The 12,972-nt window shown below is 59.0% G+C and overlaps 1 protein-coding gene across 8 annotated transcripts in view; it reads left to right on the top strand.

Moving 5' to 3' along the window:
* The window catches only part of NAV1 (neuron navigator 1), a 115,428-nt gene extending 102,732 nt beyond the window's left edge, over positions 1-12,696 (top strand). For all 8 annotated transcript variants that reach the window (XM_081123865.1, XM_081123864.1, XM_081123863.1 and 5 more), the window contains 13 exons: positions 2,252-2,448; positions 2,703-2,895; positions 2,991-3,159; positions 3,443-3,540; positions 3,699-3,794; positions 4,025-4,184; positions 4,935-5,170; positions 5,828-5,982; positions 6,123-6,194; positions 6,509-6,705; positions 7,203-7,321; positions 8,314-8,511; positions 9,372-12,696. In XM_081123865.1, the coding sequence (XP_080979991.1) occupies positions 2,252-2,448; positions 2,703-2,895; positions 2,991-3,159; positions 3,443-3,540; positions 3,699-3,794; positions 4,025-4,184; positions 4,935-5,170; positions 5,828-5,982; positions 6,123-6,194; positions 6,509-6,705; positions 7,203-7,321; positions 8,314-8,511; positions 9,372-9,467 (1,986 nt within the window). In that variant the 3' untranslated portion in view covers positions 9,468-12,696. The remainder of the gene's footprint in view (positions 1-2,251; positions 2,449-2,702; positions 2,896-2,990; positions 3,160-3,442; positions 3,541-3,698; positions 3,795-4,024; positions 4,185-4,934; positions 5,171-5,827; positions 5,983-6,122; positions 6,195-6,508; positions 6,706-7,202; positions 7,322-8,313; positions 8,512-9,371) is intronic.
* Positions 12,697-12,972: the final 276 nt, after the last annotated feature.

Genomic DNA, 12,972 nt, shown 5'->3' with positions numbered 1-12,972 from the left:
GGCCCGGAGGGAGCTGGGTTTATGTTCCCCGGGTAACCCTGAACTGCCTGTGGCCGACCGGTTGGTCAGTCCTCTCCGGCCGGCGGTAGGGAGGGGTCCCCAGCGCGGGCTTCTTGCTCTCGGCCCCGGTCGGTGGGACTGGCCCCCAGACCTCTGTGCGGTGCGGACAGGTTCCCCGTGCGAAACGAGTGATTAAGTGTTGCTTCTTTCTTCCCCCCCCCCCTGCAAAATGCTGTCTTCAAATCCCCATTTTTTTCCAGGTCTACGAGGTAAGAGCCGTGGTCCCTCCTCTGTCTCCTTTCCCCTTTGCCATGCTTTCCCATGCCCACAGCAGCCCTGTCCCCCACAGACAGGCCGGCCGCTATGCAACTGCCCATGACGATGCCCCCAGAGCTCCAGGCTCGCCCCGCTGCATGGTCCATCCGCACTGTCCCACCCCACCCCCGAGCGAGAGGAGTGGTCTGGCCGGGCCAATGGGAAGGTCACCGTCCCGCTCTGTTCCCCCCCCCCCCATATTCCCCTGGTCACAGAAGCCGTCAAACCCGACGTCTATCCAAACACCGAGCTTTCTTGGTTTTGTTCCGCCAAACCCTAGAAGCCCCCAAATGGAAGAGAGTCCTGGATAAACTCTCTCGACTATGCTTTCCAAGGGCTAGTGGGGTCTAGACGGAGAGGAACCAGAGTTGGGTGAGGGTCCGGACCCAGCCCAGGGTGCCTCCAAGTCGCCCTGAAGCCCGCAGCCCTCTGAACATTTGTGGAGTCTCCAAAGACATTTCAGGGATCAGAGCCCGGTTAGGCCGAGGGCAAGCCAAGAATTTCTGCCACAAACCAGACACCCCTGGACGTTGGGCCGAGAGGGCTTACGCCCCAGGCACACGTGGGCCCTGGATCTCCATGCGCACGCGGGCCCGCACGGCTTCCTGTGAGGCAGTGTGTGGAGAGGACATCACCGGATTGAACATTAGGGAGCCCGAGTCCCAGCCCCAGGCCTCCCTCAGTCATGCCGTCCCGAGCAGCCAGCTGTCTTCCTGCCTCGGCTCAAAGCAGACTGAGCCTTGTGGCACTTTTGAGCCTTGAGAACTCGCGGGTAGCACATCCCTGCACACTCCCTCTGGCTAACTGCACACTTACCCCCTCACTCCTACCCCATCGGAGCCAGATGGGTCCTTGTCACCGAGTGCAGACCCCAGCACACACCACCGTCAGCACCGACCATCACCGAGCAGCCCCCCTGAGCTGCAGGAGACACTTAGAGGAGTCCCCCCAGGTTCCCCCCTTTCCCTTCTCACTGTCCCAAAGGTCTGGTCTGCTCTTGTCCCCTGTGGCCTCCGACCCCTCCTTGACTCTGTCTCACTGCCCTTCCATCCGTGTCCCCGTGTGGTGTGCATGCTGTGTGGACGCATGTGAGTGGGTGTGGGACAGGACCCTGGTTTGCACCTGCAGCTCACACCCCTAACCCCCGAGCTCTGATCACCACCTGAGACCAAACCAGCTGTGGTCACGTTGCAGCATCCCCGGTGCTCTGAGGAGATGCTGGGAACCATCCCCTATCCTAGGACCTTTGGGTGGCCATGGTAGAAAGCCCCTGAGCTGGTGGTTCTCCCCGCCTGTGATGTGCTGAGCACAGAGACACTGTAGGGAAAGATACTCCTGTTCTGTTGACTTCCACAGAATCATCCGGTCGGTTTCTGGTTAACAGGTGCATAGATTCTGACCTGATGCGCCCAGGTCAGAGCCGGCCCCAGGGCTCCAGTGAGCTAGTCTCTAGATCAGGGGCGGGGAACCTTTTTTCTGCCAAGGGCCATTTGGATATTTATAACATCATTCGTGGACCATTACAAAATTATCAACTTAAAAATTAGCTGTGGAAAAAGCTTCTAGATTTATTGCATTTCGAGTCCCGCCTGTGGTTGCCTTGGCCGGACCAGGCCAAATGATTCTGCATTCCCCACCCCTGCTCTAGACTGACCGACCGGTCATTGGTCTCGACAGAAGGTGACTGGATGGCCCCAAGGCGTACCCGTGACCTCTGGGGGCTTCCCTGCCCCTCTCACCCCCACTTTTCTCAGCCCTAATTTCTAGGCCACTCTGCTCACATTCCATGAATCAGGTGAAGCCCTAGAGAGGGGGGCTGGACCCCAGCAGCAGGGGCCCTGCCTGTGTGCCTCGCAGTCTCAGGAGTCCCCTCCCACCCCTCCCTGTTTTCCCACGTAGCCCTGACGTCGCTCTCCCTGGATCTGCTTTTTTCTAGCTTCGGAGTTCTTTCAACAAAGCCTTCAGTATAAAAAAGGGACCCAAGTCAGCCTCCTCGTACTCCGACATCGAGGAGATCGCCACCCCCGACTCCTCAGCTCCCTCGTCCCCCAAACTGCAGCACGGTCCCACGGAGACGGCCTCGCCTTCCATCAAGTCCTCCACCTCGTCCTCGGCGGGCGGCGACGCCCCTGAGTAAGTGTCCCCCGCAGCCTGCCACCAGCCCGGCCCCTGCGTGAAACCCTGGCCCCAGTTGGCCGTCAGCCCATCAGACCCTGGACACAGGTGCTCCACCCAGACCTCCGCCCGAGCCTCAGGCCAGCAGGTGGACCTGCGCTGTCACCGCTGACCACCTAAGGAGCAGGAGGCACCGCGACCCCACCACCCTCTGAGTTCCCCGGTAACCGGCGCTTCTGGGTGCGGCCGGCCTGACTCCCGCTTTCCTGCAGGGCCCCTGCCCACCCGGCCCCCCACACTCGGCTTTTCCACGCGGGCGAGGAGGAGGAGCCCGAGAGGAAGGAGGTGTCCGAGCTGCGCTCCGAGCTGTGGGAGAAGGAGATGAAGCTGACAGACATCCGCCTGGAGGCCCTGAACTCCGCCCACCAGCTGGACCAGCTCCGGGAGACGATGCACAACATGCAGGTGAGTCCAGGTGGCGCTGTGGGCGGGGGGCAGGAGGCGGGAGACCAGGCGCGTCCATCCAGCCCTGCCCCCCACCCTGTCTGTTCTGGCCACAGCTGGAGGTGGACCTGCTCAAGGCGGAGAATGACCGGCTGAAGGTTGCCCCGGGCCCCTCCTCGGGCTCCGCTCCAGGGCAGGTCCCTGGGTCGTCCGCGCTTCCCTCCCCTCGCCGCTCGCTGGGCCTGGCGCTCACCCACTCCTTCAGCCCGAGTCTCGCAGACACAGGTACCTCTGGGAAGGGAGCCTGTCTGGGGGAGGGGAGGAGAGGGTCCCACCCACTGCTACACATCCCACGTGCTCTGGTGGCCGCTTGCCTGGGCCGGGGAGGCGACGGCCCACACCAGGTAGATGCCAGTGCCACGAGACACAAAGGCCTCCTTACTGTTCACTGTGGGGCTCCTGTGCCTCTCTGTGAAGCTTCGAGAGTTAGGTGGGAAGGATGATGGCTGGGAGGCTCAGGAAGGCCTGCGGTGCCCCTGAGGCCGACAGTGCCTCTTGCTGCCTGCAGACCTGTCTCCCATGGATGGCATCAGCACCTGCGGCCCTAAGGAGGAGGCCACCCTCCGGGTGGTGGTGAGGATGCCCCCGCAGCACATCATCAGAGGGGTAAGAGCTTCAGGGGGGAAGCCGGCAATACCCATTCTTATCCGAGAAAACCTGGGCCCCCCCAAACCAGAGTGTTCAGCTCCCGAGGACTTTGAGGGCCTCCTTTTTCCTGGCGTCGTCTTCCTGGAGGCTCATGTGCTCCTATGTTGGCCTCACAGGACCTGAAGCAGCAGGAATTCTTCCTGGGGTGCAGCAAGGTCAGTGGCAAGGTCGACTGGAAGATGCTGGACGAGGCTGTTTTTCAGGTGTTCAAGGTAAAGGGAGACCTGTTCTCGCAGAGGTGGCTTGTCCTCCCTTGGGAGATTGAGTCACTCAGACCCCGGGGTCCTGGGAACCTTGGATCCCTCGTGGAGAAATGCTGACTTGGAAACCGCACTCTCCTTCCTCTCCGTCTACCTGTGTTCCCTCTCTTCTTGTGCTTTTACACCTTTGTTTGTGTCTCCTTGGGGTTCCTCACCGTCTCCTCGTTCCCCTCTTCTGTCAGGACTACATTTCTAAGATGGACCCAGCCTCGACCCTGGGGCTCAGCACCGAGTCCATCCATGGCTATAGCATCAGCCATGTGAAGCGGGTGTTGGATGCGGAGCCCCCAGAGCTGCCTCCTTGCCGCCGAGGTGTCAACAACATATCAGTCTCCCTCAAAGGTCCGTCTTACTCTTGGGGTGGGGTGGGGTGCAGCAGAGGGAGGGAGAGGGTGGTCAGATAGCCCACCATGTGTTCGTTCAACAGCGATTGTTGAGAAGCTACAGTGTGAATCTCACTGGGCTTCAGGTCCTCGGTTCCGCACCCTTGGATACAGCTAACCCGGGTGGAAAGCATTTTTCTTAGATGTTACATTGTTGCCGACATGTCCTATGTAGTCACTGCCTCTGATTGTAGCATGTATGCCCTAAACGATACAATGTAACATTTACACAGCATTTACATAGTATCTAGAGATGATTTAAAGTACATAGGAAGGTGTGGGTAGGCTACTTGCAAATACTACCCCATTTATATGAGAGACTTGAGCATCCTCTGATTTTGGTACCCGCAGGGGTAGGGGAAGTGAGAGGGTCCAGGAACCAATCCCCCACAGACACCAGATACTGAGGGACAACTAATGTGAGATATGAGAAGATAAGACCCAGCCCTGACCTTTGTTCCCAGGGACATTTTTGTTAGCAGGGAAATTTCTGCCAAGTCCACCTACATACCTGTAGCTCACGGCAGGTCCCTAGAAATACAATCCACATGGTCAGCCCTCGGGGTTCGGGGCTTCCTGTGGAGCCCCGGGGCAAGTGGCTCTGAGCTTTTCAGTTCAGTGGGCTCCCTGATAAGGAAAGAAAAGCCCACAGGGTCCTGGGGCCATCCTCAGGACCCGTCGAGACTCACGCTCTTTGGGTTGGGTGCAGGTCTGAAGGAGAAGTGCGTGGACAGCCTGGTGTTCGAGACACTGATCCCCAAGCCCATGATGCAGCACTACATCAGCCTCCTGCTCAAGCACCGGCGCCTGGTCCTCTCGGGCCCCAGCGGCACGGGCAAGACCTACCTGACCAACCGGCTGGCCGAGTACCTGGTGGAGCGCTCTGGCCGTGAGGTCACCGAGGGCATCGTCAGCACCTTCAACATGCACCAGCAGTCCTGCAAGGTGGCTGCCTCCCTCTTCCAGCCTCAGCCTCCCCCAGCCTTGCCCAGGCCCCTTCCCCTCCTTCCCTTCCCCGGCCTCACCTCAGTCTTCCTCCTGCCCCCTCCTCCCGTCGCATCTCCTTTTCTAGTCCCCTCTGTCCCGACCTTGTCCCCCACACTCCTCCCCTTGCCTGTTAAGCCCCTCAATTCTACCCACTCCTCTTCCGTTCCCTTTCTTTTTGGTGTGACTCGCTGACTCTGGGCTTTCTGGGAGGAGGCACTCAGAATTAATTGTTACCTACTGTGCGGTCCCCTGCCAAGCCCCGGTGTCTCTGAGCACCTACCCTAACACTTGGGGACTGGTTCAAATCTTGGTTCTCCCAGGTTGGGGAGGCAAGTTCCCTGGGAGAGATCATGGTACCAACCAATGAAAATCCACTTAGCACTAGTATTCCCCACCTTTGGGGCCTTTGGAACCACTGCTTAGGAGGGTGGCATTAGAGCCCTGGGACCACTGTATATCAGTCTTTGGCATCTGTTTCCATAGTCCGGGGGGGGGGGGGGAAGCAGAGGCCCCAGGGAGGTCCCGAGATAACATAGCATCTGTAGGGCCCGTTGCCCGGGCTGAGCCGGCGCCTGTGGCTCCTGAGTGCTGACCCCCTGCCCCCTGTCGTTTCAGGACCTGCAGCTGTACCTCTCCAACCTGGCCAACCAGATAGACCGGGACACAGGAACGGGGGACGTCCCCCTGGTGATCCTGCTGGACGACCTGAGTGAGGCAGGCTCCATCAGCGAGCTGGTCAATGGGGCCCTCACCTGCAAGTACCACAAGTGGTGAGCTGGGGGCAGGACCCAACCATCGAGGTGGGGAGCAAGGGACCCGGGCCAGCCTGTGAGCTCTCGTTGGGCGCACATGGCAGACCACGCGTGTTCGGACGAGTCCGAGTAAATCCTTTTGTTCTTTCCTCCCACAGTCCCTACATCATAGGTACCACAAATCAGCCTGTGAAAATGACCCCCAATCACGGCCTGCACCTGAGCTTCAGGTGAGCACTGTGGCCCTGGAGTCTGTAAACTAGTTACATCCCGGGATCTGGCCAGAGAGCCCGGGACTGACTCAGAGTCGCTGCTGATGAGGGCTCTCTGCCTGCACACCCCGCCCCCAGCCGGTTGTCCGAATAGGGTCACTGGCTGGAGAATCAGCTCTGCCTGCCCAGGGCTGCTGCCCCGGGCCAGCTGACCCCACTGTGCCCTGAGAAGGGACCGAGTGGGCGTTAGTGGAAGGGATGGACCTGCAGGGGACGAACCTGACAGCGTCCCCGTTGCCGCCCTGACCCCGCTCCCCCACCCCCGGCTGCAGGATGCTGACCTTCTCCAACAACGTGGAGCCAGCCAACGGCTTCCTGGTTCGCTACCTGAGGAGGAAGCTGGTGGAGTCCGACAGTGACATCAACGCCAACAAGGAGGAGCTGCTGCGGGTGCTGGACTGGGTGCCCAAGCTCTGGTACCACCTGCACACCTTCCTGGAGAAGCACAGCACCTCGGACTTCCTCATCGGTACTGGGGCTCCCCCACCCTACCCCCCACATGCCTGGAGACCTCAGGGGCTTCCCTACCGCTCAGCCCTTTGCGGGGAGCTCCCCTTCCCCCCCCTCCCCCGGGGTCTTTGGCATCAAGGAGTGGAAACCTGTGACGTCGGACTTAGAGCCTCTGGGTCCCTCAACAAGCTTTCCCATGAGCTGGGTGAATCACTCCTCCCTTCAGGATGCTTCGCCCCTCCCTCCTGTTTCCCCGAATGAATGGAACAGGGGAGGGAAGTATTGGGGGTTTCAAGGCTTCCTCCCGCCCTCACCCAGCCCCACCTTGGGAGGTGTTTATTTAGGAGGTTGCCATCCTCGCCCCCTGCTCTGGAGGAGCCTCAGAATCGCCCCACTCTGAACTCCCTTCACCCCTGGCGAGTCAGCGCCCCCCGCCTGGGATTAGGGAGTCAGGGAGGCGGGGCCCTGGGACAGCCCGGCGCTCGGCCACCTTCACGGCCGCTCGCTTTTCCGCAGGCCCCTGCTTCTTCCTGTCCTGCCCCATCGGCATCGAGGACTTCCGGACGTGGTTCATCGACCTGTGGAACAACTCCATCATCCCCTACCTGCAGGAAGGAGCCAAGGACGGGATCAAGGTGAGCCCTGCCCTCCGCCCCCGAGGTCAGGCTGTCCCCCCCCAACGCAGGAGCACCTGTTTCTTCGGCGTTGGTCACGGGCTGCCGAGACGGGTTAGGCTCTCCTCCTGGCGGGTAGACTGAGGCACTGGATGGACGAAGCCACCTCTGAGGGGCTGCCCGGAGCCCTGTGTCCACCGAGCTCCGCCCACTCCGGGGATCAGGCAAATGGAGAAATAACTGTGCTAGGAATTATTTCTAATATAATTAGAAACATTTGTATCAGCCACGAGCAGAGCCTGATACAAATGTTCCTTTGGCCTCGCTACTTAACATCCTCAAGTGAAATGTGATAAACTCTGCTCTGCCCAGATCGCTGGGCCGAGCTAGAGACCGATGAAGCGTGGGGAGCGGTTTTTAAGTGAGAATAGGGACTTCGTGCTAAATGAAGATGTCATTTTTTAAAATCTCTTCCATCTCTGCCCCCTGTGAATCACGCATCTGTCCCGGCACTAGGGAGCGATGATGCCGTGACTGGACCCGTCGGTCGGTCACGCGCTGTCCGTGAAAGTAATTTTGTCCTTGAGGCAGGTCTCTCCCGGTGCTGTGGTGAATTCCTAGAGACGTGGTCTGTCGGGTGGAGGCCAGGAATCGTCGTTTCACTTAATTTTGCGTGACTAGTGCCCGTTTTCCAATTTAAAGGCACTTTCACACAGAGCGTCTGTTTTCAACAAAGTCAAAAAAATTTTTTAAAGGCGTTATTACCAAAGTGGAAGAGTTTCCTACTTGAAAAGTAAAACTGCAGGGTTTGTACGTGTTCGGTTTTCACACCATCTGCCAAATTACCCTCCAAAGCGGTTTCACCAATTTACACCAAATGGCTTCCCTGGCTGGGAAACGCAGAGAAAACTCCGCGGGATCAGAGCTCAGGGTCTGCACCTGAGGAGGTGCGTGGTGTGGCCACGCCTCTCGTCCGTGGGCTCCTCTCTCATCAGCCCGCTTCCCCCCTCCAGGTCCACGGACAGAAAGCCGCGTGGGAGGACCCGGTGGAGTGGGTCAGGGACACTCTCCCCTGGCCGTCAGCCCAACAGGACCAATCAAAGCTGTACCACCTGCCCCCACCCACCGTGGGCCCTCACAGCATTGCCTCGCCCCCCGAGGACAGGACAGTCAAGGACTGCACCCCAAGTTCTCTGGAGTCCGACCCTCTGGTGAGTAGGAGCCATCCTAAGATAAGAACATTGAAGAATTGAAGTTTTCATGCATTCCTGGTGGGCGGAGGCCGGAGAGGGGCAGGAAGGGCAGGACCTGGATGAGGCCAGCAAGGAGCTCTGACTGCCAGAGCCTTGGGGGGGGGGTACAGATCATGAGCCTGCAGCCTGGCTTGAGCTAAGAAAGAATGTGTGCCAGCAGCGGGCATCCTAGCAGGGCCCGGGCCTCAGGCAGATCCGGGTGGGCGAAACATTAGCGGTGCCGTCACCCAAAGGGACTGAACCTCAAGTATAGAAAAACGTCCCCGGGCAGAAGAGCAGAGAGAGGACATGAGCCGACGTTCGACCAGAGGAAATGCACATGGCCAGTAAAAACATAAAGAGGTCCCACCTCTCCCTTAACTGCAGACATGCAGATGGAAACAGGGAGACGGCATTTCCCATCAGAGAAAACGGTGGGGGAGGAGGCACGGACGTCCCCCACGGCACCGTGTTAGAGCCTCACACACACACATCCTGGGACCCTCGGGTTTTCCCTTCCGAGTGGAAAACTCTTCCACTTCAGTCACAGTATTTTAAAAAATATGTTTGTTTTTATTAATTTCACAGAGAGAGAGAGAAACATCAGTGATGAGAGTCTTTGATCGGCTGCCTCCTGCACGCCCCCTACTGGGGATCGAGGTGCCTGCAACCCGGGCATGTGTCCCGACCGGGAATCGAACCGGTGACCTCCTGGGTCATGGGACCATGCTCGACCACTGAGCCATGCCGGCCAGGGCGGCATCGAGATTTTTTATGTTCCCCTTCTGTGGGCAGGACCGAGCCCCGGCTCTCATGAGTCCTCTCTTACCTCTCTCTAGATGGCCATGCTGCTGAAGCTTCAAGAGGCTGCCAACTACATCGAGTCTCCAGACCGAGAAACCATCCTGGACCCCAACCTCCAGGCAACACTTTGAGGGTCCCGGGGGTCCCTGTCACCCCGGGCAGCAGGACGCTGGCATCGGCTCTGTTGGCGCCCCCTTTCCCCTCCCCTCCCCCAGCGCTGGCTCTCCAGCGAGACCACAACGGGAGGGGCGGGAGGCGCAGGAAGACGGCGGGTTCTTGGTGCTGCACCTTTGAGAACTTCCTAGCGAGGACTAGTGGGGTGGCGTTTGGGGACGTGTGTCCCCAGCATACATTTACTGGCCTCCTCTCATGACTTTGGGGAAAAGACGATGCTGGGTCTTTTTCCTTGATTTCTTGTCTCAATGACGGACTCCTGGGCTTTCTGGGGAGGGTTCAGAAGACACCAAATGAGCCCACAGCAGGTCCTCACCGATCCTCAGGAGCAACTCTGAGACAGACAGTCCCCGCGGGGACATCCGGGGAGGCGGGAGCTCCCAGGACTTATGCAGACCCCTCCTGACCCATCGCCACTGCCAACAACTCACCCCCGGAGATCTGGCTGGAGCCCAGAAAAAGAAGCATGTGGTTTAAAAAAATGTTTAAGTCAATCTGTAAAAGGTTAAAAAAAAAAAAAAAAAAAAGCAAAAGATGAAGCTGGAGAGGGGAACAGGTGCCAGGTAGAGAGCGTCACCCCCCCCCCCCGGGCAACAAAGGGGACAAGACAGCTGGCCGCCCAAGAAGTCGCCAAACCACAACAGCGACATCAGGGCCTTTGGAGAAAAGCAGCGGCTATGTCTCATTCCCGCTGATTTCACACCCATGGGCATCGATAAACCCTACGTTTTTATTTTTCATTTTCATTTGTGTTTTTTTGTTTCTATTTTTCCTCCCATTTGCCTATTTATTTCCTTTTCGTATTTTTTTTTCCCCCACCTGCTCACGTGTTCACGAGACGCTTGGGCTGCTTCTCCAGGGGCTGGCTCGGCTTTTTCCAGGTGGGTTTTCTTTGGAGCGTCTGACGCCATCTCATGGGCGCCGGCGAGGCGCCTGCCCGGCTGCCATCCTCGGGCTCCCTGGGGCTCACGGGAGACGCGGAGCATTGGTTCAGAGCCCTGGGACGGGAAGAACTTGGACGCCCCTTTGGAGAAAGCGCGCGGTCTTGCGTGGGCGCCGGTGTGTGACTCCCTGTCTTGATAGAAAACCTACCCAGCTTCACCGTGGACTCGGGGAAACCAGGAAACCAGGGCTGTTCCTCTGTCCTGTAGCCTGTCTGGCTCCTCTCTGCGCCATTCTGGTGGTAGCCACTTTGCCTGATGAATTCCAAATCCCCAGCTGGCCTTCACTGTCTGCAACAAGTGAGTGTTCACATTCAGGACACTGAACATCCGTGTGAGGTTCTCCCGGCGAGAACACCAGGCGCTGCCCTGGAGGCCTGGCTGCCGGGTGCCTTCGTTCAACAAGCAGTTTAAAAAGAAGACAAGACTCGGACCCTTCTGTTCACAGTCTAGTAGAAAGTGTTAACCTCCATGAAGCGCACATCCCGGTGTTACCGAGACCGTCAGGATCGTCAGAGGTGGAGCCAGAACCCGAGGAGCCAGCCAGAAAGAAGCCTTTGACGGGACGTGCGGTGCACTGTGGACAGACGGTCCAGGGCCGGTTACGACGGACCTGAAGGAGCACGGCATCTTCCTTCTCTCGAGTGGGGAGGTCTACTTTCTGCCACTTTTGAAAGCCCCTTGGGCCCACATTCAGGCTGAGCTGCCTGTTGAGGCCGAAGCTTTGGGGCTCCGCAGACCAGAGAAACGTGACGAGCCCGGGCCCAAGCGCCTGCTCCTCGGATTCCTAAGTAGCACAAGACCGTCCGTCTCCGAATCTACAGTCATACCGGCCTGGGTCACTGTCCCACCCAAACAAGGGGCAGATGCACCTGAATCTTCGTGTCAGAATATTTTCATTTAGGTCCAAAAGCTGGCCCGGAGTGTTCCCCTAAGAAAGCGTCTGCAGTCCCCTGGTTGCTCCCAGGGGCGACAGGGTCCTCCGTGCCGGAGACGATCACCGCTATTGCTGCTAAGTCCGTGAGCTGTGAAGACCCCCGACCAACTCCGCTGTAACACATGCAATTCTGTGAGGGGGGCGGGGAGAGGCTGCTGGTCCCAGGATGGTGCTGACATCGCTGCCTTAAGGTCCCTGCTGTGCGGCGCGAGGAAGCCCCAGAGCTGGAAGTTCTGACCTGGAAGGAAGGGAAGACCGACGGGCCTCCTTGGGACCTAGGCCTCTTCTGAACCCTGTCCTAGCTGCAGTCCCATGGCAGGGCTCCGACTCTTAGCGCCATCTCCATCGGGTGGCCGAGCCCTTAACTCTATCTTCTGGTGCTGCCTGGCCAGTGCCTTCTGTCCTGGATGTTACTGGCTACTTGAGAAAAAGGGAGGGAGAGCCCCTTCCTCCGTTCCAACTGCCTCAGACCCCCCCGGAGGGACTCTTGTCTCCCTGATGACCGTGGGCGCCACCGTGAGTTTTATTTGGATCCTCGGCAGGTTGCTTCTGGAGGCCTCTCGTGCTATGACTTTCCTTCTCTATTCCCGGGGCCCACCCCCATCTCCTCTCAGCTGGCTGCTGTATTTGGCCCAGGCCTCCACTGCTTTCCTCCAGAAAGTGTGTTCCCATCTAGCGAGTTCCCTCCGGAGCCGGGACCCTGTTTACCGCTGTGCGCCTGGGCCCCTCCCCGTGGGGCCAGTCATCTCACCGAGGACCCGCGGTCACACCACAGCCGCAGCGGGTTGAGCCTCCCCCTGGTGCTATAACCCCCGGGACGCTCATCCAGGCTTCTCCGAAGCGGAACCTGAGCTCCCCTCACTGCCCTCGAATAACAGCAAGAGCGGGTCCACCGCGTCCTTCTACCCACTCACCTGCTTCTGGGTGGAGGCGACCGGGATCATCCCTCAAAAACCAGAAACTGGGTCCCACTGCTCAGCGCCCCCTCCAGGCCCCTTCAGGAGAATCCAGCCTACCTAAGACTGGAGTCCGTGTTCTCCCCGCCTCCCCCTGTCCCGGGGGGGTGACGGGGTCCTCCGCGCCGGAGACGGTCACCCCAGCTCCCTTCCTCACCAAAGCTGGCTAGCAGACGACAAGGCTCCGTCCCCGGCATCACCCTGGGACAGCCACAGTCCGGGGGGAAGGGGGCTCCTCAGCACAGCCCCCCTCCCTTCCGGACAGAGAAGACCAACATGTTTTGTTCAGTGTATCTGTTTCTCGAACCCTGCCTAGGCACTAACAATAAAACTCTAGGTGATTGGAGGCCAATATGGGGCCTGATGTCTGTGTGTCTGTGCGTGTGTGTGTGTCTCGCCAGAGCCATTGGCTGTTGCTGTTTCCCATCTCCCGAGGCTCCGCAGAATGTCCCAGACGACCTGTGCTGCGTGGAGGCCCTACGGTGCTCATCCCTGTCTCTGCAAATCCTCAGGCTGCCGTCTTTTTCCAGGGAGTCTAACCATTGGGAAAGCCGGAGGCCGCCGGGGAAGGGGGGTTCCCCAGAGCCCATGGAGAGACCCTACAATGAAGTCCTTAATTGGCTGGCAT

Source organism: Miniopterus schreibersii (assembly GCF_964146895.1).
Source record: "Miniopterus schreibersii genome assembly, chromosome: 21".
Classification (NCBI taxonomy): Eukaryota; Metazoa; Chordata; class Mammalia; order Chiroptera; family Miniopteridae; genus Miniopterus; species Miniopterus schreibersii.
The sequence above is the reverse complement of the archived record's forward strand: the minus strand, read 5'-3'. Positions and strand labels throughout refer to the sequence as shown.